The sequence below is a fragment of the Pollicipes pollicipes genome, unplaced genomic scaffold, assembly GCF_011947565.3.
Source record: "Pollicipes pollicipes isolate AB1234 unplaced genomic scaffold, Ppol_2.1 Scaffold_1600;HRSCAF=1878_pilon_pilon_pilon, whole genome shotgun sequence".
NCBI lineage: Eukaryota > Metazoa > Arthropoda > Thecostraca > Pollicipedomorpha > Pollicipedidae > Pollicipes > Pollicipes pollicipes.
In genome coordinates, this window is record NW_023595962.1 from 6,725,163 (window position 1) to 6,750,763 (window position 25,601).

The 25,601-nt window shown below is 48.6% G+C and overlaps 1 protein-coding gene across 10 annotated transcripts in view; it reads right to left on the reverse strand.

The window, feature by feature from the left end:
• Positions 1 to 6,665: 6,665 nt before the first annotated feature.
• Positions 6,666 to 25,601, reverse strand: part of LOC119094609 (gastrula zinc finger protein XlCGF57.1-like) — a 33,916-nt gene continuing 14,980 nt past the window's right edge. For 4 of the 10 annotated variants that reach the window (XM_037217703.1, XM_037217692.1, XM_037217715.1 and 1 more), the window contains exons 5-11: positions 19,996 to 20,091; positions 16,392 to 16,564; positions 15,879 to 16,009; positions 12,586 to 12,710; positions 9,837 to 9,935; positions 9,448 to 9,543; positions 6,666 to 8,484 (exon numbers count right to left, since the gene is read on the reverse strand). In XM_037217703.1, the coding sequence (XP_037073598.1) occupies positions 7,259 to 8,484; positions 9,448 to 9,543; positions 9,837 to 9,935; positions 12,586 to 12,710; positions 15,879 to 16,009; positions 16,392 to 16,564; positions 19,996 to 20,091 (1,946 nt within the window). In that variant the 3' untranslated portion in view covers positions 6,666 to 7,258. Of the gene's footprint in view, positions 8,485 to 9,447; positions 9,544 to 9,836; positions 9,936 to 12,585; positions 12,711 to 15,878; positions 16,010 to 16,391; positions 16,565 to 16,865; positions 17,346 to 19,995; positions 20,092 to 25,601 lie in introns of those variants that run through there. The other 6 variants (XM_037217732.1, XM_037217735.1, XM_037217733.1 and 3 more) reach the window with 6 other exon arrangements.

A 25,601-nucleotide genomic window follows, 5' to 3' on the forward strand; every position in this document is an offset into this window, starting at 1 on the left:
GACTGGAGTGAGTTTGAGGCTCGACTGGAGACAATGTGTCAAGCCGGAGGTGAGAGAGCGGCACCCTCTATTAAGGATTTTACTCACCGACTTCTAGATTGCGCTAGCGATTACATCCCGCGCACTTCTGGCTTTCCCCGTCGCACTCCTGTGTCGTGGTGGACAGAGAAGTGTCGTGACGCAATTCGCGCTCGCAGACGTGATTCCGCGCTTTTGACGCCTGAAGTACCCTGGAGAATTTAGTAGCTTTTAAGAAGGCGAGCTTTCGCCCGTCGCACGATAAAAGAAGCGGAACATGAGCACTGGCGTGTGTACCTAAGCACACTTAACCGGTTCACCCCAACTTCACAGGTTTGGGCTCGGATCAAACGCATCTCTGGGCAGTTGTCATCCGTGCCACTTCCTGTGCTTCGTGTTAACTGCCAGGTGGTGACTCATCCGTCGGATATGACTAACGAGATCGCCCGAGCACTCTCCCACCGTAGCGGAGGTGCAAACAAGAGCCAACAGTAGTTGCAGGCAAAGAGCACAAATGCGACAAAATCGTGGTGGACTTTTTCACAAGGCAACCACAGGCGTACAATGAGCCCTTCACTTGGGTGAAGTTGGAGTCAGCAATCGCAAAGCTTCGTAGTGTATCGGAAGGTCCTGATGACATCCACAATGAGATGCTCCGACATCTGCCACGGTGCGCACGTCGTGTACTATTGGTGGCCTTCAACAGGGTGTGGTCAAGTGGTGAATTCCCTCCGGTCTGGCGGGAAGCTGTTGTGGTGCCTATTCTTAAACCGGAAAAAAGTGGGATGGACCCTCTTCATTGCCGACCCATTTCACTGACGCCACCACTGTCCAAGCTCATGGGAAGGATGATAAACGTTCGACTCACTCGGTTTTTGGACAGAAGCGATATTTTCAGTAACTCGCAGTGCGGGTTTAGGAAAACCGTAGTACGGTGGACCACCCTTTAACTTTGGACTCTACGGTTCGTAAGGCTTTTCAAGAGAAAGCGCATATGGGGACAGTGTTCTTGGACACTGAAGCCGCCTATGACACCACATGGCGCCATGGTATCCTTCAAAAGCTTTTTAAATATGGCATACGTGGTCATATGGGCACTTTTCTCCAAAGGTTTTTAGCCAAACGATATTTCCGTGTTCGGGTCGGCAACGTCCTCTCCGATAGGTACCAACAAATGAACGGCGTGCCCCAGGGCGGTGTGTTAAGTGTGGCGTTGTTCGCAGATATGATAAATAATATTTGTGATGTGCTCCTCCAGTCGGTCGGACGTGCCCTTTTTGTTGATGATTTTACTATCTGGACCAGTGCAGCGAGGCACCAGCGATGGAACGTCGTCTCCAGCTGGCTGTGGACCGCTTTGAAAGATGGGGTGACATGAACGGATTTCGTTTTTCAGGCGACAATACCGTTGCGATGCATTTTTGTCGTTGCCAGCGATGTGATGACCTGAGCATCCGTCCATACGGTCGCTCTATTCGAAATAACGCCGTGGTCAGGTACCATGGGATGCGCTTTGACCGCCGCCTTACACATCATGCACATCTTAAAATGTTACGCGATGGCTGCTTTAAATCTGTCAACATACTAAAGTGTGTCTCGCGCATCATATGGGGCAGACAGAAGCGTGCTTACGCTTTTATATCGTTCACTCGTCCGCTCGCTTTGTGTGTGGTGGCGCGTTCCAATCCAGCAAGCGGGTTCTTGATACCGTCCACCACACCGCCATTCGTATTGTCACTGGGGCGCTCCGCACATCACCTTCCGTCAGCCTTTTAACGGAGGCACACGAGCCACCACTTTCGACGAGGAGGAACATGCTCGGCATACGTTATGTCTTGAAGCTGCGGCATTTCCCACTTCATCCGACATATTCTGCAGTATTTTCTCGGTTTGCCGTAAGTTCCCTTCATCATGAGCTGCAGCAGCACGCTTTAACTTTTGGTTTCCGATGAGAACCTTATTGCTCGAGGGCAGAATTCCACTTCGAGGTGTAAAACAAGCCACCTTACTTCTCCTCCTTGGCAAGTGACCATACCCTTCATTGACACCTCGCCTACAGAAATTAGGAAAAAAGACGTCACACCACACCTAATGAGGTCCAGGGCAATTGAGCTTCTGGCGCGTAATGGAGGATACACTCTGACGTACACAGACGGATCCAAAACCTCGGATGGCGTGGGTTGTGCTTTCGTCAGCGGTTCCGTCACTCGATCGTTCTCGTTACCGGCCCACTCGTCAGTTTTCACAGCGGAATTAATTGCAATCACCAAGGCGATATGTTTCATAGAAGTTGGTGAATAATTTCATACGCCATTTTGACAGATTCACTGAGCAGTCTTTTAATCCGTCATGTCCCCTTATACAGGACATTTTATCATGCCTGACACAGTTGAATCGGGCTGGACAGAGAGTTGCCCTGTGCTGGATCCCCAGTCACGTCGGTATCATGGGCAACGAGTTGGCTGATGTCGCTGCTAAGCGAGCGGCGGTGGCACCACATGCACGGTTTTTGCCTATCCCTGCCAGAGATTTCTACCCGGCATTCAAGACCTTCCTGAGAAGCAGATTGCAGCGTTGTTGGGACCAGGTGGGCGGCAATAAGCTCAGGGCGATAAAAACCGAGTTGGGCTTGTGGTCGTCATGCTCTCACAGTATGCGTTGGGAAGAAGTGGCTTTATCTAGATTGCGTATTGGGCATACGTATGCCAGCCATGGCCATCTGTTGCATGGGGCCGACAGACCCCTATGCCAGCGGTGTGGTGCCGTTCTCATTGTCTGCCATGTCATTGTATCATGTCCGTGTCTCATCGAAGAACGACGACGTCACCTTGGTCCGCATGCTTTGCCCCCTGACGATTAGCAATGTGCTCGGGGACAGTCCCCCCTTTCTTGATTCCGAACATCTCTTTTCTTTCTTAAAAGATATTGATTTTCAAGTCATTTTCACACCATACAAATTAAGTAAAAGCATCGTATGGGCGCAAAATGACCATTGAAGTCGACACGCCCGAAAACACCAATAAACAACAACAAAGGGGCCCCCCTGAAAAGAACAGAACACTGCGGAGCGCATTATTGATTCTAGTCAGGGGATGAAAGGCCATTGTGTCCCACCGCGGTGTGTCTTCCGGTCGTCATCCTGGCGACACGAGGCGCGATCCCCTGGCCGACCCAGAGTCCGTTAGAGGGATACATTATATCACATTGGTCCGCTCCCTGACGAGGGAGGCCTTCCTACCCACGGAGTTGACCCCGGATCGACGCAGGAACCCGCATTGATCCAACAACATCCCTGATCGCCGCAGGTGGTGAAATAATTGGCACATATACTCCAGTTCGGCTTAACGGGCCTATGCCGCAATTTTAGTTATCATTTTATTGTGCCGCAAGTTGACGGGTCCTCCGGGCCGTCAACCGTTGATTAACTTAACTTTTAACTTAACTTTGGGCCGTTAAGTCGATGCACGTAAGGAGGTACGCGTGACCACCCGACGGGAGCAGTGGGCCGACAATGTTGATGTGGACGGCGTCAAGCCAAGCGTCCGGTAGCGTGAAACAATGTGGTGGTGCCCGTGTGTGCCGACGAATCTTCGCACGTTGACATGAGGTGCATGCCCGTGTCCACTCCTTGATGTCTCGGCGCATAGAAAGCCATGCAAAACGCTGGGTGACGAGTTCTTGTGTGCCCCGAACTCCCAGGTGTGCCAGTCCGTGCCGAAGCCGGAAGTACTGCCGACGGAGGCTTTCTGGTACTAGAGGACGGGCCTGACCGCAGATTCATCCACCACGAGCGTGCGGCCACTTGCCGGCAGGCCATTCCGCAGGGCCAGTGAGTGCGATGAGTTCATGAAGGTTTGAAGGTCATCATCCTGCCCTTGAGCGTCCGCGAGGGTGTCCAGGTCATCCAGCGGGGGCTGCGGTGCCTGCAGCATGGCGATCGTCCGTGAAAGTGCGTCAGCCACAGTGCTCTCCTTCCCTGGTACGTGTCTGACGTCAGTGGAGAACTACCCGATGAAGTCGAGGTGCCGGACCTCCCTGGGCGAGTAACGGTCAGAGTTTGACCCGATCGCGGACACCAGGGACTTGTGATCCGTGAAGATGGCAAAGTTCCGACCATCGACGCTGTGCCGGAAGTGCCGGATCGCCAGGTACACGGCAGGGAGTTCTCGGCCGAAGGTGCTGTGCCGGAAGCGCCGGATCGCCAGGTACACGGCAAGGAGTTCTCGGCCGAAGGTGCTGTGCCCGAAGTGCCGGATCGCCAGGTACACGGCAAGGAGTTCTCGGCCGAAGGTGCTGTACCGAGTCTCCGCCGGCTTAGGGCTCTTCGAGAAGAACGACAGCGGCTCCCAACGGCCAGCCACGAGCAGCTGGAGAACCGCTCCGATGCCAGTGTCTGAAGCGTCGACCTGTAGACTTAGGAGTGCACCCGGTGTCGGGTGCGCGAGTTGGGTAGTCTGCGCCAACTGCTGCTTGAATCGACGAAACGCTTGCCAAGAGTCGGCGGACCAGGTGATGGGGCGGTGGCTCTTCGAAGTTTTCTTGCTGAGCAGACTGGTGAGTGAGGCCAGTAGAGCAGCGGCGTCGGGCACAAAGCGATGATAATACGCCGCCATTCCGATGAAATGCCGGAGCTGGCTCTCCGTAGTTGGATGCGGAAAATCCTGCACCGCAGATATTTTGTCTCGAAGGGGGGCGACGCCGAGCGCAGGGACTTTATGGCCAAGGAACTGGACTTTCCCGGTCCCGAACACACCTTTATTTTCATTGATGACCAGCCCAACCCTGTCAAGTCGCTCGAGGACCATTTGAAGGTGTTCGAGATGCTCGTACTCCGACTTGCTGGCAACCAGAATGTCGTCTAAGCAGACAAATGTCCCTGGCACTCCATGCAGCACTTCATCCATGAATCGTTGGAAGGTTTGGCTGGCATTACGTAGACCGAATGGCCGTTGGATCATCTCGAAAAGACCGAATGGCGTTGTGATGGCAGTCTTCGGCACATCCGATGGCTCCACCGGGATCTGGTTATATGTGCGGACCAGGTCTAGCTTGGAAAAAAACCTTGCAGCCGTAGAGGTGACCGGCAAAGTTCTGCAGGTAAGGTACCGAATATTGGTCCGGAACGGTGGCAGCGTTCAGCGCCCGGTAGTCAGCACAGGGGCGCCACTCTCCTGTAGTGGATTTCGGGACCAGGTGCAAAAGTGAGGCCCAGCTGCTCTTGGATGTCCTCAGGACGCCGAGCTTGCGCAGTTTGTTTAACTCCTCTCGAACGATTTCAAAGCGATCCGGGGCAAAGCGCCGTGGTCGCGCGACACACGGCGGTCCAGTTGTGATAATGTGGCGCACTGGAGCAGGACTCGTCAGCGGTTTGGTCACCCGCGGAAACTGTCGAAGCAGCGAGGTGTAGGAAGAATCCTCAGGCGCCACACTGGAGACGGCTCTCAGTCCCAATGAGCGGATGATGGCCGGAGTACCATGGGCACAAACCTGGCCTGATGCATCCCGCAAGACCTGGAGGCCCATGTCAACCGCCAGCTGGTGATGTGCAAGGTCTGCGCCCAGAATCGGAGTGGCGACCGGCTCACAGCCTTTTCCAATCGCCGATTCGACATCTCCAATCTGCTAACCACGGCTGTCAGGCTGGCGATGGCGTCGTGCAGGTCCGTATGATCGGTGGACAGCGACGTGGGTGGCTGTGCGTCGGTTTGCAACACCAACAGGGCGGAGACGGCTGCGGCTGCGGGGCGCTAAGCGTCGAGCAAACGATCGGCAGCCTGAGCCAGATCATCTGAGGACGTTGACTCTGGCAGCACAGCGAGAGCTGCTTGGGCCGTTTGGGGAAGTCGTTGCAGAAACAACATTCTCAAAAGGCCGCTGTCAGTCGTGGCATCACCGGTCGCCAAATGTCCACGCATGTTGCGTAGAAACTGGGATGGAGCCTGGTCCCCGAGCTGTTAATGGCGTAAGAGGGCCCCCAGACGGCTGGCACGGGACATGGCCAATTGCTGATGCAACACTTCGCAGAGGGCCGTGTAGTCTCCGGCTTGTCCGATGATGACATCGCGAACCTGCACAGCCACGGACATCGGAAGACTCGCGACAAGCAGTTTGAATTTGGAGGCGGGATCTTCGATTCCGGAAATGTCGAGGGCGCAGTTGACTTGTGTGAGCCACAGCTGTTTCTTCAGCCGACAAGGCAAGAAGTCGAAAAGACGCAAACGGTGCGGCGCCCCCAGGCGTTCCGTGGTCCATTGCCGCACTGTCTGGTTTGCGTTCGGGCATCTTCAGTTGACGCGTCGGTGGATCACGTCGGTGTCACCAATATCGCGCACGTCACTGTCTTCGGTGACGAAAGAGAAAAAGTGCCAGTAGTCGCCCCTTGTTTTCTTCAGTTGACAACCCAAGCCCCCGTGCAGTGTGAAACAACCGTAATCACCCGCACCTCAGGACTCGGGCTGCCAACCAGCTGGTTGCGGCCGAGTGGCCGGGACTGGCACGGCTGCGTTGATCGTGCTGGTCCAGTTTGTAACATCAGTGCCGGCATCGAGGTGATGCCGGCCCGGACTGACAGACAGGAAAGCGCGTCCAGAGAGGGACGAATCACGAAGAGTGCGCACTGCACTGTCAGGTTGCACTGCACTGCGCTGTCAGGTTGCGCACAATATATTATCGATATGGCTCGGTTCGACTACATCATTTGACGGCAGCAAACATCTGCCTAGTTATGGTAGTCAATATGCCATAAGCGGCCAAACAATAGCTATACTAGCAACCGTTCTGTGATAGGCATATCACTCATATCATTACCCAACATTAACAGTGCAGCGAAGCTATGCAGACACACACAGTTCTCCCACGACGCACCATGTCACACGCCAAACAACATTCGTTAGCGCCACCTATTGGTGACCCGTACGACGGAGTGTCGACCCCGTGCCTCTACAATGCAACTCATTTTCAGCACAAAAAGATCGGCTATTCTATTGGCTACATGTATAGTAAATAACTAATACGATTACAGACGGCGAATTCACCAAAAAGATAAGCCTGCATGACAGCTCACTTCTGGGGAGTTATATTCCATGATACCCATAGGCTTCCATTAGCTACGTCTACAGAAAAAATATCGCAGCTAGGCCCCACAGTTGGGGTTATTTTGAGAAAAAAAAACATTCCAGGGGTTAATTTGACCCTACACCAAACGCATGTCGCGACATGTAGATGACCTTCTACCGATGGGTCAAGTTAATAGTTTCTCCTTGGTATGTGTCCGAACGTGGACCGTAAGATTCCCGTTCAGCTTGAACGCCTTCCCACAGACACCACAAATAAACGGTTTTTCACCTGTGTGAGTCCGGAGATGTTGAGTTAGTCTCCCATGTACAATGAAGGCCTTCCCACAGACCTCACACCTAAACGGTTTTTCACCTGAGTGGGTCCGGAGGTGGTAAGTAAAACTCCCCTGTAGTCTGAAGGACTTCCCACAGAACTCACAACTGAACGGTTTTTCACCTGTGTGAGTCCGGAGGTGGTAAGTAAGAGTACCATATTGACTGAACGCCTTCCCACAGAACTCACAACTGAACGGTTTTTCACCTGTGTGAGTGCGGAGGTGGTGAGTAAGGCCTCCCCGTAGACTGAACGCCTTCCCACACAAATCACAAATGAACGGTTTTTCACCTGTGTGAGTCCGGAGGTGGTCAGTAAGGCCCCCCCGTAGACTGAACGCCTTCCCACAAAAATCACAAATGAATGGTTTTTCACCTGTGTGAGCCCGGAGGTGGTAAGTGAGGCTCCCCCGTAGACTGAACGCCTTCCCACAAAAATCACAACTGAACGGTTTTTCACCTGTGTGAGTCCGGAGATGGCGAGTAAGGCTCCCAAATTGACCGAACGCTTTCCCACAGACCTCACAACTAAACGGTTTTTCACCCGTGTGAGTACGGAGGTGGTTATCCAGGGTTTGATGCCGACTGAACGCCTTCCCACAGACCTCACACCGGAACGGATTTTCACCTGTGTGAGTACGGAGGTGCCGATTAAGCTGCCCAGGTCGACTGAACAGCTTCCCACAGATCTCACAATTGGAAAGCTTCTCACCAGTGTGCGTCCGACTATGTTCGGTCAAACTACGACGGCATCTCAGTAACTCCCCACAGACTTTGCACCTGAGCGGTTTGCTGTCGACGTGGTTCCCGTGATCAGTTGGCTTCCGGACTGTGTGAATCTGAGCATGCAACGCGGTGGTATCGCTTCGCTCGAACAAAATGTTGCAAAATGTTGACCTCATCGAGCGGTCGGACTTTTCAGCCTGACTTTGCACGCAATGCTTGCTTGAAACAATCCGCTGATCCGGAAAGGCCGAGCCATGCGACCTGTCTTGGTGCTGGCATTTTACTTGCTCTGAGACACCATCTTGATCGGAACGTTCGAACTTGCAGTATTCACAACACAAGAAAACAGCATCTGAAAACACAGGCCTAGTGTTAAACCAAGAGCGCCGACTTCCGCCACTCCCTCAGGTGCGTTACTAACGTACACCTAATGGAGGGCATACAACGTTGCATGGCCGTGCCATCAAGCACGGACACAATCACGGCATCTTGAACAAATTTTGACTTTTCGTAGAGGCCACTGCACCCTTGTACAAAAGCTAACCTGAATTCTTTACCTGTTGCGTGTACCCATATGCTGCGAGGTACTGCCAGATAGAACACTGCTGTAAAAACCTAAAAAATAACCTATACCATTTATGTCGCTAATATACATCATGCAAATTCAACCTTGGTATAACCGAATGGCTATTTTTTTTGGCTCTGAAAATCTCTTACGGTCTCTGCAATGCTGTAATGACAGTATTCTTATACCTTATCGTATAGTAGACTGTTAAACATAAAACTTGTAAAACGGAATGTAACATACCTGTTCAGGGACCCATTCTTAATACCATGTCTACCAAAAAGGCATACATACCGGATGGTTTCTATGTGAGTTGCACACTCCAGACAGACCACGCGGACACGTGAATACCTCTTTAAACAGCGGCCGAATGATAAGCGGTTCGGGTAAGCTGCCCCACAGTAGTTGGGACTTCAGGCCGAGGAACAGGTGGCTCATTCCAATGGAAAAGCTAGCGGCCGAACTAAGAGTCATTTTCAGGGTAATTCCAACCACTTCAGAGCAGTGAACTTCTGAAGACTTCAAATCCTTTCGAGCCCGAGCTCGGCGCTTTTTCAGGCCTCATTTTAAGCCCACTAGAGCTTATGACACTATAGAAACAAACCTATTGGACGTCCTCAACGGCCATACTATATTCAGGGGCAAGACAAATTTTACAGTGACCTATTCGTCGCTGGAGTACGTCAGCACGAATCGTGACATCAACGGGCAGCAATCGCCGCATCAACGGACTATGGTAAGGACGCATACCTGCCGTGCGAGATGAGAAGCCATCAGCTTCTTTCAGTAGATCCTCATCTGAAGCCGACAATGCCAAAGGATCGGGCTTGATATCATGAGGAGCGTCTGAAAAAGTAGCATTATGGGTGACCGCAAATCATGTGTGGCACATATTTTGCAGTCATTTCGGCTGGACCGGGGGACTGAGAGACAGCCTCTGCCTTCATGAAGAGCGCAAGCGAATGGTGGATTGCCAACGCAATTAAAAAGGACTGACTGCGTACGGCCCCAATAACAGGTAGTTGCCATCTCTGACGGTGTTCCGTTCGCCAAGAGAAAAATAGGGCGTAGTTCTCCTTCACTGTGATGCTGATGCCGTTCCAAACGACCGCTTTTCAAAACCTCATCTTAAATCGTACCTAATACCCCAGCCGAGCCACCAACAGCGCTGACGACGCCCAGTCGTGGAGATGACGATGCCGGCGGATCAGGCTTGACATCATGCGCGACATCAGGACCTGCAGGAGTGTTCGGAGTAAGCGACAGTCAAAATGGTCCTACGATCAATAGTTCTGTTAGCGCGACGAAGGGAAGATGAAAACGTGTAAACATTTACGTGCCTTGAAGGGTCGGGCGTGCATTATTTGAAGTCAGGTTGATTTTTGACCTAGCCAGGTCTTGACGTATCCGTTCCATTTGTTGTCCGAGTCCACCTTTGCAAAATACATCAAAGACGCTAAATTTTCTTCACTTTAATTTGCATGACAACTATGGGGCACAAAAGTCCTTTCCTCGGATTTACCAGGAAATGCTCGGAGACTAGTGACTAAGAGCGGGTGGAAAGGGAGGACGTGGAGGAAGCGAGGTCTGCCTACTTCACAGTAAAAACAATCGCCAGATGGACTGCGTTGCTGCGGACTGCGTTGCAGGCATGTTGGGACATGCAGCTGTGCCAGCATACTGCAAGCCACAAATAAAGTTGTTTTGAAAGGCATGATATTCTGACGGTAAGATGATAGCATGTCCCTATAATACTCCTGTTTGTAGGTTTTTACATGCCAATAAAACGTAAATTTAATCAAACTTTAGCCTTCCAGCGTCAATTGACATCAATACGGACGATGAGAACTTGGACCACTCCGATCAATCACAAACGTTTGCTTCTTTTCACGTGGAGTCTGCGCCGGAAGCTGCGCGCTTGCCCCGCCCTTGGTGCGATAGCCATGCTGCACTCAGCGGAAAACTTCTCCCAGTCGGCCCTTCGAGGATCCCAACGAGGCGGCCTGAGTCCCGACCAGCGAACGTCTCAAGTAACGCAGATGGGGAAGTGGTCACTTCCGCTCGGGCAGTGGTCTTCCTCCCGGAAAAGGGTGTAGCGTGTGATAAAGTGCGTGCGGAGAGGCCGATGACAGAGATGTTACTGTAATGTGCGTATTGCGTCGAGTGTGAAGCACACGCCAACCGTTTAAACAAGGAGTCGGCTCCCATCATTCCGCCCGACGGCTGGACCTCACGACGGACGGTTTCAGCGGATTTTGACCCCACACTGGGACAAGACCTGGGAGTGCCGCCTTCCCTGGGCGCCGCAGGCCAGGGTGGAGCCCGCTTCGCGCCGCAGCCGGCAGGGGACGGACTGATGTCCACCTACAGCTTTCGGCAGCGGCGTTCGGGGCGGGCACATGGCCCACTGACGTAAGGGGCTGAGTCGACGAGGGACTGAAAGAGGACCACCCTTTTGCATGATCATTGCAGCACTCAGTACTTTTCTCACCAACTACGAAATGGTGGTGCCTCACGTGAAGCCTATTGCATAGGCAGATGACCGTCTTAAAACGTGGGAATGCCCGAAACAATATTGCAACCGATTCTTTCCATGCGTCGCCACCGCTTAAGAGGAAGGGCAGGGCTCTCACACGAATGCAAATAGAAACCAGTTCCGTTTTGTGCAATTTTTGTCATCAACCATCTTTGTAGACTCGTGAACTCCACACTCCACACAAGACTCCACACCGGACTCCACCCCACACACTCTGCGGACTCAACACTCAACACGCGCTGCGGCAAGCCGCGGCAATCGAAGCATAACAGAGTTTCTTCAGAACATCACGCACCCATTGATTTACTTTATACACATTCAAGCGCCATTTCAGCAATTCATTTAACAGGGCTCAATGGAACTGGCTGTTCTCCAGTTATACCTAACGACACGTTCCGCACCCGAGTTTAGAAGATCGTCGCTACGAATGTGAGCACGCATGTAAATCGTAGCAAAACACCTTTCCGCAGTCACAGCATCTAAACGATTACCATCGGTGTTAACAAACGTGCACTGCAAGAGTGTTCCTTCGACTGAACGACCTCCCGCGGACATAACAGCTGCAAACCGTGTCGCCGCGCCTTGTAAACGAAAGCTGCAACTTTGGTCTATATGTCTACTTTGGTCTCGTTATTTCCGTCATTATTTAACCATCTAAACGCCCAGGCCCAGGCCCGCCTGGGCACGTGCAACACGCGATGTGGTGCCTTTCCCGCCAAGCCATGACTCCGTCACTGTTACAGATAACTGCCTGAAACTGGGTTCAGGCACCATGGATAGTCCCATCTAAGACGCCTTTCAATTATTCATCCCTTCCAGCCTGCGACCAACAAGTGTTTAATAGACTTAAATGTTTTTGTTACTTGACACGCCAATATTACAATGCCCAAACTACACAACAAAGTGGATGGATTATGGTCTAATTTGCTCACAATTCTCGTTTATAAATATCAAATATGTTCTTTCATTCGGCTTCCATGCCAATCTATCAACGGCTACGCGCTTTTGACAAAACATTAACAAACAAGACGTGCTTGTGACGTCACTAACACTTGGTTTATTATGGTCTTCTAGTTATCATTTTCGTAAAACGCAAAGAAGTCATCAATTCGCAGCTCCAAAAATTTCGCAGCGATTTTTCGAGGCAATTTCGAATTATCAAACATGTGTTATGTTTAGAAGTTATCAAACATGTGTTATGTTTAACCCATGGCAATGGGCGTAGACACCATGTGGCCACCACTATTGGCTTGTACAATTCCGATGTAAGGTAATGTAAAGCACCAAACACATCAATTTTCAATTTCCAAGGATCAGTGTGCACTCATCCGTCACTCTTGCACAAAACTTACCTAGAACTGATGGTCTCTGGATTGTTGACATTGCCAAACCACACATGAACTGCGTAGTATCCTTAGCATCAGCATCTCCAATACATGCCAGTGACTGGTAACCCCCAGTCATCACTTCATATGGTCTGCAACATACATACGATTCATGGCATTGCGGTCCAACAGACATTTGTGATGTTGGCGATTTATTCTCCGATTTATTCATCGATATATCAGTAACGAAGTCCGATTCTACTGAAAGCACGCCAGGTCATTAATTATGGCAAAAGAATATCGCAACTGACGTATTGTTTACAATATCTTTAAGGTTGCATTCAATGCCAATTCACAAGGAATTCAGCATCACCGAAAAATTAGGGGCCCATTTGAACTTTTTGAACATCATAATATTTACCAGTGCTGTTCACAAAGTGGCGTCCGCCAAAAAATCCTAACCCCTAAAGGTCACCTTTCGAGGTCAAACTAACTCAAATCGCGGCAAGCTTCATTTCATTAAACATCTACGGTGGCTCTGAACTTTTCAAGCAATGGAACACTCACCAGTGCAAGAACCTGAGTCCATCAGTCATCAAACTCAAGGGTCACCTTTCAAGGTCAAATTCACACTCAACAGACTATGAACTACATATCACCAAAATATTATCGGTCGATATCAATTCTTTAACAACCACAGAATTCACCGAAGAAGGAGCGCTTGCCAGCACAACAAAACAAACACAAAAAAGAAGAAACTCACTATAACGTTTCAAGGTAAAATGGACTCAAGGCGGAAAGTCAAATATCACAAAAAACTATTTCAACTTTTTAAGCTTCAGAACAGCGTATGAAATACAGCTCGTAACAAAGCCCTGATCTCTCAAATTCACCATAAGGCCGAGTTCAAGGTCAAATGACGGTTGGCTGCATCGTACCAAAATATTACTGGCCAATTTTTTGCTTTCAAGCACCACAACGGTCACTAGCGATCGCACCAACGCCCCTCATAAAATCTCTCAGTTACCGTAAGAGATCAAATTCACACACAAATTGTGGAAAAATCCCTGTCACCAATTCTTTACCTACCTGTTTCAACTTTTCAAACATCAGAATAGTTACGAAGTAATACATTTTTGACGGAGGCTCTTCATACAGTAACGATGATTCTGTTGTCTAGAAATGCAAAATCGGCCGGTAATTTTTGTTACTATGGAATTTCCAGTCATTTCAACCTTTTGCCCGAGAGGGATGACCTCAAAAGGAATGCTTCCCAATTGAAGACATTGTAGCAATGATTACACAGAAACAAGCCTCCTTTCAACTATTGGCCTGCTTTTAAAACGGAAAAACAGCTGTACGCCGCACACCTGTACGTAAATATGCTCCTTATGCTCCTTCAGTAAATACGCTCCTCAATGCGTCGTGGTTTGTTTACGCATCGTACCGAGCAGAAAAATGATTGGGAGCCAATTGACGGCAGTTGTCTGAAAGTGACGCTCACGAATACCACATATGAACGCTTCGACAATTATATTTTTCTTGGCATTTATCAGCGCATACCTTTTGAAGTGGCAGGATTTGAGTGTCATTATTGTGGCGTCAAGAATGCCAACATTGACTTTAAAATACTCTCCCCGAAATACTCACACATTTCCGCAGGCGTGTGGCTCGGGAAACGTTTTTGATTATTATGGTAATTTACTTCTTTAACAGTTGGTAATTTTAAAGTCGTGACGAGACCCCTCAAGTTTAAGCGTTAAGTTGACCATTAAAAGAGGTCTTGAGGATGAGGTTCTTTAAAAGGGCGCTCGGGTGCGGGGTCAAACTGACCCCCCCCCCCCCCGAAAGGTTTTTCGATAATAATTTGCGAATGGCACCGCGGGGAAGCGCCAAATTCTGCATAGATGTAAACAATCGAATAGCGGATCGTTTGACATTTTTTTATGTACCTTGAAAGGTCGCTGACCTATGCCAGGTCAAATTCAGGCCATGGTATCAGCGAAGGCAATTTCTAGGGAATCGTCCAATCTGATACAAGCACGGAGTGTTTGACGAAGCCGTACATCTCTGAAGTGCTTTTTTAGGCACCACAGATATTGAACGAGAAAATTACGTTGACCTAAGGTCAGGTATGACGATCAAACCAATGTCACAACCAACCTGCTCTATTACTCTAGGGCTTCCTGTATGGGATAGTTTGTGGTGCTCATTTCGAATGTATTGACAGCAGGAACCGCATTATACATTTTCCATTGACCTCTCGGTGGTCAGAACAGGTCACTGACATAAGATGACCTTGGTCGACAATTTTTTGTTAGGAACGTTCTGCCTAGCGTAATTTTTATCGCTTATTCAAATGCAAAACTCTGAGCAGTCGTGTATGATTTTGGTCACCATGACCTTCAAAAGGTCAAACAAGATCACTGACCTCAAATGGGATTTTGACCTTTTGCTTGGAAACAGTTGCCTTGGTTCCGGAGGCACTTTGGAGACCAACCTGGAATTTGGCCTTGTTTGACCTTATTTGACCTGGAGGTCATCACCTAGGAAGCTCAGACTTTGACCTAAAGCAGTTCACGTACAGGTCAAGACACACTGTAAATTTGCTGTCTACCTTTCTTAGTTCCAGCTATCTCAGGTGGGGGAGGGGGGGGGGCGAAATTGACCCCCTCCCCCATCCGAGCAAAGGGTATCTATCCGGCCACCCGGGCGCGTGTTAACGGACACTGGGTCCTGCGCTGTTGAGTAATCTAATGCTGAACAAGCTTAAATCTGCCGGCAGATTTCAGTGACTTGGAGCTCCCCGTCCTGTAAGTGCGTATATGGTCTTGCAACGTGACCTTAGGTTTTAAGAACTTATCTTGCAGAATAGTGCAACCCTCAAGTAAAAGCACGTAGAAATCCACATACACAAATTTACCATCAAATTCTAGATTTTCAAGCATCAGAATATGCTCCAGAGCAGGAAAACGCACCCGTCAAACAAATGGCAGTTTCGATGTTCCTTTCTCTTATTTGATCACCTGACGTGTTTTCAGCGAAATGAGAGCCTGTCGCTGAAGAAATAGCTAAATAAAATGCCGCCTGCACGGACATGTCCGTGAAGGCGGCAAGTCCGGACACGGCGCCTTCACGGACATGTCCGGCAGGCGCACATTGCTTCCCATCCAGGAATCGGGTTTTTGCAATTCTGTTGAAATCGTGGTTTCCACCAACATCTAATCATCATTGCCATTTTCAATCACAGTCACTCACTCTGCCAATCACTCATTGCCTCTTTAAAAAACAACACAAAGAGCAGTAAGATCTTTACTCACTTCAAGACTTCCTGGCTTTTGAATCCTGGAAAGTCATATGGTGGCGAAGGTGGACAAACATAAATGTGTGTTGCTCCATGAGCACTTAGGCGGCAGGCAGCACCACTTCTCCTGTCTCCTGTGGAAGTCTCCTGTGGAAAGTAACCATTTAAAGACTAATGGGACAGCAATGAACATGTGGTCAGCCAACCAACCATGCCTCACTTCACATACAATGCATTTCTTATTATAATCCTTCCTTCAGAAATCCTGCTTGGTGCAATGCTAGAATATTTAAAAGTACATTATGAGCATGGCACGTTTCGCATTTCATGTCTCATATCTGTTGGTCTGCAACATCTGTCCTTGTACATCATACATCCTTGGAAATTTGCTGACAAACATCAGCGTGCCGGAGGAGAATGGTGAGTAAGAAGACATAAAGAACCAATATTTCATAGTTCAAATGATCATCACTCACATAACAGTATAAAGTATTCCACACAAAATAACTAGCACAAAAGAGCAACACACCTTTACACACATGGATGCTGGCAAGGGTATAAGCACCACTGAGCATCTCTTGATGCCATTGGTGACCCTATGTTTGCCTGCATGCTGGGCATGCCTCTTCAAGTGTGACTTGCTCAGGTCTTCAGAGCTGGCCATTCCCTTGAATTCTTGTTGATCAGTGCCCATCTCTGAAACTTTTCAACCATGGCTGCATCAATCAGACCATTTGTAACTGACCTCTGCCCATTCTACTATGCTTGATTGACAGTAGGCATGCCCATATGCACATCCACGCACATGAGATGCCAGGCAAGAATTATCTTTTACTGTTAAGTTGAACCAATATGATTGGCCCAAACTATATTTTACAAATCTCATCCTATACACCTAATGGCTAAATTGATGGGATATAAGCATGAGCACCAGGGCACGAGGAAGCATGATCCCATTCTACATGGTGTCAAGCTGAGGAAAAGGGAACTACATGAAACATACACTGATAATGGCTGCTGCAAAGTCCTTGAGCACTTGATCATTTCTGTGGGAACAATGTCAAGCACTTTCTTCATGTTATTACACTCCTGACTTGAGGTTCACCTGCCTGTAGACACTGCCTCTCCATATGGCTCTACTGCCCTGGCCTCTCCCTATGCACAATCTGACAATCAGCATTGCACCGAGTGGTCACAAACCCCACATATCTAATCGCCTCAGGTTTTACAAATAAACCAGACAGGCCAAATGCCTGCATTCTGGGTCAAATGGCAATACATTGGCGCCAACAAATTATGTGCGGAGACCTCTCAGGCGCTATGTTTCAGGTCACAATTCATTACATTCTGCGCATTGTACCTAATGTATTTATCTCACCGTCAACATTAGAACCTGACGTTGCAAGGACACATAGTACCTTAACTTACGTTCCTACGAAATGCAACGCCATACATCGACATGAACCCGGGAGATTTCCTGGGCATCCTACCTTTAAAAACATGCCGCTTATCAAGGTAATGCAAATCAGGAAGCGATGTCACATCAACGTACTTCCCGGCGAAATCCTGTCGTGACGTCACGGGAATACACCTTTGACGCGAGGGACGGCTGCACGCGTGGTGACGGACATGAGCAACTGTATGCATAGTCATCACGTTTGGAGGGTTGAATAAGTTTAAGATCAATGATAATATCGATAAATGAACACACTTCGTAAATGTTTTATTTTGAAGGTAATTTAAGAGCGGAGACGGTAACATAACACCCAGCAAGCAAGCTATTCGAGGTCAATCCGTCGCGTTTGAACCCCATGAAACACCCGGCGAAAGAACTCAATCATATCTTAGGAAGCACCAGACGGACTGAAAACTACACCCACAGATCACCACTTTTTGCATGAAGGCTGTCGCTATCCGCGGAATTTACCGTAATCGAGGCTTTCGAACTTTTGGCAGCAGGCACTTAGACTGGGCTCCGGTCAGGCTGATCGCATGACAGGAAAAAAATGATCGCATCAAGGTAGCCTAGGACGGTGAACCGAAGCTAGCGCGGGTGCATCTCCCACCTGCCTGGCTGAGATATCTTTGAGGAACGGTCGGGTATAACAGCGCCCGAAGCTAAGGTCTCCAAGCCCTTCGGCCGGGGTTCCCGACCAAGACCAATCCACACTGATGCCTGACCACTTATCAGAGTTCGGTTACTCATGGGCTTTCACAGAGCAGGTAAAACATGGCTATTACAAACAAGATACTATGCTACAATGCGCAGCTTCATGTTCAAATCGAGCTGAATCATCAGTCGGCTCATGAGACAGTCGTTTTGTAGGGCTGAGTCGGTCACTAGAAAACAATTCGCTTCGGATGATGAGCTGAACACATGCTTCGTAGGTTTCATGGGTTGAATCAAGAGCCGATCATTTCTGATAACGTTGTGTCAGTGAGTCGTATCTCTCGTATAAAAATGGTAACATGAGGAAATACAGCACATCCGATACAAAACCCTACAGACAGTTTTAAATTGTAAAAAGAGCGGCATGCAGCATGTCTTAGAAGGGTTTTTGACAAACTTACCTGCAAGTTTGCTAATGCAATGCTAAGCAGCAATCACAGTATTGTTGATCCGGAACTAAACTGCTTGCCATATTTTAGCCACGAACCAAAGACATGGGCATGAAAGTTATAGATATACAAACATTTATACGCACATATATATATATATATATATATATATATATATATATATATATATACATGCATAATTAAATCAGTCGGGATTCGGACCTAATAGACGTATTGAATTGATACTAAAAGCAAAAGCTGTTTTCTTTGCCACCGTTTCACTCTTTTACAAGGTCGCAGCACGCGTGAATTTGGCTACACCACTGCTCCGTAGATCATGCACATTTACGTTCAATGATGGTTATCAGGCGCCTCACATAACGTGTCAGAGATCACTTAACGACGTTTGCCAGAATGACTGGCATTTCCGCTAGGGTAGCGATTCACGCTTCTACAAGTGCTTCAGAACATTGACGAAGTCTTCACATCTGCATCACTGCTAGATGTGCCGCAGGTGAAACACTGGATGCATCACAGCTATACCGTGATTTATTTTGCCACCTTGCTGTCACAGGTCACCAACAGAAACCAAATAACCAAAACTCACTGTGAGTGCACTCATGTCGTTTCAGCCTGTCTCATTTAGTAATCGATCACTTACGCTGTGCAATGGCAGCAGAAACGATACTGCAAGATCAGATTTCTGACACGTCGTATGTTTCATTTCATGGACACGGTCACCGCATTTCGACCAAGGCATGGAGGTGTTTGCGCTCTGGTCACCAAATCGGATTTCATTTCTTTGCCTGTCGCGTATCGCCAAATATTGCAAAGCGCTGTTTAGAAAAGTGACGCAAAGATCATAGAACATCACAAACATCATTTACCATGCAAGACTACGACCCGTAGCTGCTAGCTCGGTGGAAACGGATAAGTGATTTTGCTGGCTGCGAACTTTCATCATGGCTTCTGCAACTTGTAAATTACACCAGTCTTATATCTCGTCTAATAATAAGTTGCTGAACATCAAACTCGGAAAAGGAAGGTAACTTAGTTATTCTGAAACCCAGTCTTAATATCGTCTCCGCCAAAAACGACACACACACCGGGAAGTTGTCATTTTGGGTCCGTACTACAGACCGCTCCGCGGATAACTGAATACCCCTTCATACACCAGCCAAGGGATACTAGATTTTGCCTTAAGGTAGTGGCAGCTCCAGGCTGAGAAAACAGATGGTTAATCCAATGAAGAAACTATCGGTAGAGCTAAGACCTAGTTTCAAGATCATTCAAACCACTTCAAACCTGTGCTCTTTTAAGACTTTAAATCCGTTCGATCTCGCGTTTGGCGCACGCGATCTATGTAGACTGATTTGCACTGCTTAATTCGAAGCCGGTCAGAGATGTATGCCGCTATAGAAACGACACCTATTTCCCCTCCTCAATGGCCATATCATGGTCAGTGTCAAACAAAATATAACAGTGACTTAGATGTGGCTGCAGTACATCGGCACGCATCGTCACATCAACGGATATCAATCATAGTATCAACGAACACTGCTAAGAATTCATACCTGAGGTGCTAGATGACAAGCCATTAGCTGCTTTAAGTGGATCCTCATTTGAAGTGGACGATACCGACGGATCAGGCTTAATATCGCGAGAAGCGTCTGAAAAACAGCATTACGGATGACCACAAATTACCATGTTTGTCAGATGTTTTACAGTCATTTCAGTCGGCTTGGGGGAACGACAGACTGCCTCTGTTTTCATGACGAACGCAGGCGAACAACGGATTACCAACACAGTTGTAGTGGACCGACAGCGTACGACCCCAAAACGAGATAGTGGTCATCCCTGGCGAAGTTGTGTTCGGCAAACGAAAATAGCGTGTAGCTCTCGTTTGCGGTGTTGCTGATGGCGAACCATACGACCACTTTTGGTCACTGGATCTGAATTCGTACCCATTGCTCCAGCCGAGCCACCGACGGCGCTGAAGATATCCACTCTTGAATACGGCAAAGACAGGAAATCGAGCATGGAATCAGGCCTTCCATCAGCTTTAACATCAGGACCCGTAGAATTGTTACGAGTGTGTGGCTGTTAAAATGGTCGTCAAGCCAACAGTTCTATTAATGGGATAGTTCGACATTCGTGTGTCGTATGAACTGCAACAGCCATTTTGAACAGCCTTCGGTGCATTTCAAAGCCCTGCCCTTCTTTAGACCTAAAACCCTCTAGTTTCTGAGCTACAGGTCCACGAATATGAAGATAGTACTTCAAAGACACCGTCGCATTCACGACGTCATAATGGCGTCATTCAAATCCTTTGATTCTATATTTCATGCGGCGATCCGGGCCAAGAAAATGTCGTTGTTGAGTCGTTTTATATCTGGCATTTAGAACCACGATTTCAGGATAAAACGGCCAAAAATTCGCTTTTAGTCATTGTTGTGTAATATCTGATGACGGAAACACGCAATGACGTAATGAGAAGAACATTTACTAAACAGAGAAATTGTGTGGTCTGGAGCAGTCTTTTCTACTTAAAGGTATGTCAGCAGCTATAAGTGGGTTTATTTTATCTTGTCTGCTGCTTGGTTCAATGTCTTCAGATGTGAAATATTCCCTTCAGCCCACATAGAGAAGATAAGTACATCGCTATTTACATATCTTGAAGGGAGATGGACATGCATTGTTCTTAGTCATGTTATGCAGTAACCCACATCTGGCAACTGTCGCACATAAATGCTGAAGCTTCGACGCACACAAACAGCAGGTTAAAAACGCATTTGATAGGCAAACTAATTCCTGTCTTCCGCAGCACTTCGTTCGCAGGAAAGTTCACCTCACCCCGTTCGACCTGTCATCGGTACGATTGTCAGTTGAAATGCGTGACGTCATGTGCGCTCAGAGAGCGTTCGATGTGTGGGCTGACGGGAAAGTTTTTAAACTTTGCTTTCCGTTCTTCCCTTACCTTTTGCTTCAGACTACACACTAACTCGCTGTGACTGGTGCTGGGAAACGTATTGACGACCGATCGAAGGCGGCCCATTCCTAGAATAAGGCCATGGAAGAGAATAATTTGCACATACGTGATCAAACGTGAAATTCTTCCAGCTGTCCCATAACACGCCTTCAAGTCCTGAGACATTCGCTTGCTGTATAAGTCCATTCTTACAAAAACGAATTTTAAGGGCGAGGTTTGCTTCCCTGAAAGTTGAAAACATGGACACTCACTTGCTTTGCGTTGATCTGCCATGTGCTGCGATGAAGTGGTAACAGATCTGCCATGTGCTGCGATGAAGTGGTAACAGATCTGCCATGTGCTGCGATGAAGTGGTAACAGACCGACGCTGAAGAGGGAGGCGCGGAAGGAGGGATATCTGCCGTCCCTCCAGTAAAAACGAACACCAGAAGGGCTGCGCTGCTGAGCAGAGGTGATGGGACAAGTAGTTTTGTCAGCATGTAGCAAGCCATCGTAGTGTCAACTGTGACTGCTGATTAGAATAGGGGCATGGGGATCAGGTCATGTACTTGCGTCCGAGTGTTTGTAACGTTTTGAATGAAGAAATGGTATCGCCGCCGTAGGCATTGATGAAATATTGCTAGTGCTTTAATCATGAAGAAATAACTCCGCCTTATAAAGAACACACTGGTTTTTAACTGTTATGGAAACGTAGGCCTTGCTCTCCGTTGCTGGTAAATTGAAACAACCACCTGTTAAAACATTATCGAAGGGAAATTTCAAACAGGAAATGAATGGAGGGGAGCTATGGCCGTAACAAGTTCAGAGTCAAGTTCTTAATTCTGTCCATGTTCATTGAATGTATTTCAAATGTAATAGCACATTAAGCCAAAGAGGTATTTTGATCTCTCCAGGCACTAAGGTGGTTCAATACAAGAATAAAAGTGATTATATTGGATTTCTAGATGGTGGGACACCTAGAAATATGCACCGCATGAATTAATGCATCTTCGAAATACGTATCGCCAAAAATATGCACCCTCACTCATTCCCTTCTTCCTAGTATGTTCCATGTCGTATACCTATCGTATAAAAACCTCACATTCAGCCACCATGTCCGTCAATCGATAGAGTACACAAAACTCCACGTTGAAAAAGCGAATACTGGTTGATCCGTCGGGATGGACTTGATTTGCTAGTGTCACGCCACCAAGGTAACGGACCGACGCCCGCCGTCGTTACGGTAATTATTACATGTTGACGGTAAGATGGTGAAATAACACGAACATATTTTTCCTTCATGATGGTAGGTGATGTTGGATGTCTTAAAAGCGTCCGTCAACGTGCAATTGAAGCTTGCAGCGTCAGGTGCCAACGTGGATGACGACCATAAACCGGTCATTTCAGGGGCATCTTATCATCTTACCTCAAAACATCATAATTCCAATGACGGCAGACGTCCGCCAGACGTCGGTCTGTCACACTGGAGGCGCGATAATGACGCATCAAAACTATCCGATGGACCACCAAGCGTTTGCTTTTTTAAGGTGGAGCCTATGCTGGAACCTGCGCGCTTGCCTCGCCCTTTACGCGATAGCCATGTAGGGGAGGGTCTAGAAAGGGTGGCCATGGGGTCATGCCTATGGCCTCATAGCCACTATAGATTGGGCCCCAAAGGAACCTGTAGGTTCCAAATTGGCCCCATAGTCTAACGAACAGGTGATTTTTTTTTACAACACAATATGCAACAAAATTGGACATTTTTGGATTTCCAGGCCACCAAGAACAGCTGCAAACGAAAGTGAGCGGCCCACGAGAAGGTGAGAAAAATATCCAGCGATTGAAAATAATGTCAATTGGGAATGTTATGCCTTACATTACACCGTTCAGGGGCCCCATGCTATTTCCGAGAGACGTTTATGCCCACTTGCAGGGTCATTCCGATCGTTAAAGAGCCTTCCGTGTTGCCCTTGATTTCTTTGCGTTAACTCGGAGGGCACTGAACTGTTGCTGTGCACTCCCTGCTAGCGTGCCGGGACGCTCCTGTCAATCCGAGGTCTTCTGCGGATTCTTCCCATTCGCCAGAGTTTTTGTGGGCTATAGCCGGGTCCCCATATGCTAACCTTCCGGGGTATTCTCGGCTACTCGGGTGGCCTTTAGGTTGGTCTCGGTTCACCTACCGATTCATTCGCGATATGCTCATGAGCCCTCTGCAGTAGTTTAGAACGCTTCCAATTCTATGTGGCTTACTTAGAGCCCCGCGGTCTTGCCGGAGGCTCACCTGTTGACCCGCTTATGCACACTCGGTCGTACAGGGCCCTCCAAATTGAGTCTTGTGTACTGGTATTTGGTATTTGAATGGAGAGAGCTTCACACTTGTCGGGTCCGATCTATTAACCTACTCCGGCACACTGCATTGCTTGGGGGCCGTGAACATTGGGTATTTTCATGTAGCGCCTTACGCTCTTGTCGGGGCTGATACCCTGCTCAGGCACACTTCATCGTTTAGGAGGCCCTCCACACGAGATCGTGGTACACTTTTTTACATGGGGACCCCACGCTCTCGTCGGAGGCTTATCTGATAATCTGATCGAGCACATGTGATCGTTGGGGGGCACTCTACATTGGGTTTTCGGCACGTTCTATCTCAATGGGGGCCTACGCACTTGTCGGAGTCACTCTCTGTTCGCCTTACTGTTCGGCCACGCTGGATTATTCGGGGCCCTCCATATCGGGTATTGGTGTTTAAATTTAGAGCCCTAAGCTCCTATCGCGGCCATATGATAACGTGCTCGGGTATACTCCATCTTTCGGAAACGCTCTGCACTGGGTTTCAGGTATTCCTTAATTGAATGGGGGGGGGGGGGGGGGGGGGGGGCACTACGGTCTTGTCGGGCCCTTTCTGATAAGCTACTCGGGTGCATCCCATCGTTCGGGGGCCATTTATATTGAGTCTTGAGTGCCTCCTATTTGAATGGAGGGCCCTACGCTCTTGTTTGAAACCGTGTCTTACAACCTGCTCGGACACAATCAGTCGGGAGCCCTCTACACTGGGTTTTGGATACTTCCCATTGGAATGGAAGCCCCTACGCTTTTGATTGGGACCGTATATAAAAACCTGCTCGGGTACTGGCCCTGCGCTCTTGTCGGTCGCGTCAGTCTCTTACCTGCTCGGCACACTTAATCATTCGGGGCTCTCCATGCCGCGTTTTGCTTACTTCTTAGTTGAATGGATAGCCCGACGCTCTTGGCGAGCCCAATCTAGTAAGCTGCTCGGGCCGGTGGTGGTTACAGACGGGAAAGAGGAAGGCACAGGACCATGCCCCCCGTGGACAATGTCAAGGGGTCCTATAGGCTACAAAGGGGCCCCACAACCGGCCGGACGGACCAAGTTTTCTAATAAAACACGTAACAAAATTGGACGTATTTGGGCCTACGGACGACCAAGAACGGTTGCTGTCAACACAAGAGTTTATAAGTAGAGTTATTCGTGCTGATTTAAGGGCGTTGCTTGGGGGAAGATTTTGCGTTCATTACGCCGTCAAGACATTCTGGTGCTGCCCAGACCTTATTTGTCCACTTACGGGGCCAATCTGATCGCTAAGGATCTTTCCACGTCGCCCTCGATCGCTTTGCATTTTCTCGTAGGGCCCAATGCCGTTGTTGGGACGCTACCTGCTCCCATGGCTGGGCACTCTTGATCGAACAGGTTTTCCTCTGCGGATTTTTCTCGTTGGCCCGAAAGGCTCTATACGTTTTTTTCGGGCCTCATATGCGAGCGTACATTCAGTCTCTCAGCGGCCCGTCATATTAGTCTCAGGCTCTCTCCAGTTGTTCGGAGGGCCTTGTGCTGTTGCTGAAGCTCACGTATGGTAAGGAGCCGAGACACCTGATGCTCAGGGGCCCTTCACTTTGATCAGAGGCTTTTTCCCTTTGATATCATTTTCGGAGGACACTCCACTCCTGTCAAAGCTCTTGCTCTTAACCTGCCCGGGCACTATTGGTCCTCAGAAGTATTTGACAACCAACTTAAGCTTGATTCTTCGCCTGTTTCTCCGAAACACTTAGCCTCGAAATCACGGATTTAAGATGAGCTGTAGAAAATAAGTGAGCTCCATAGAGCTCCATAAGACGTACATACGTAGCACGACAAGCTTTATGAGGCTGCGGACAGTAAGATGGGTTCCTGTTTTATTAGGTGTATACACACAC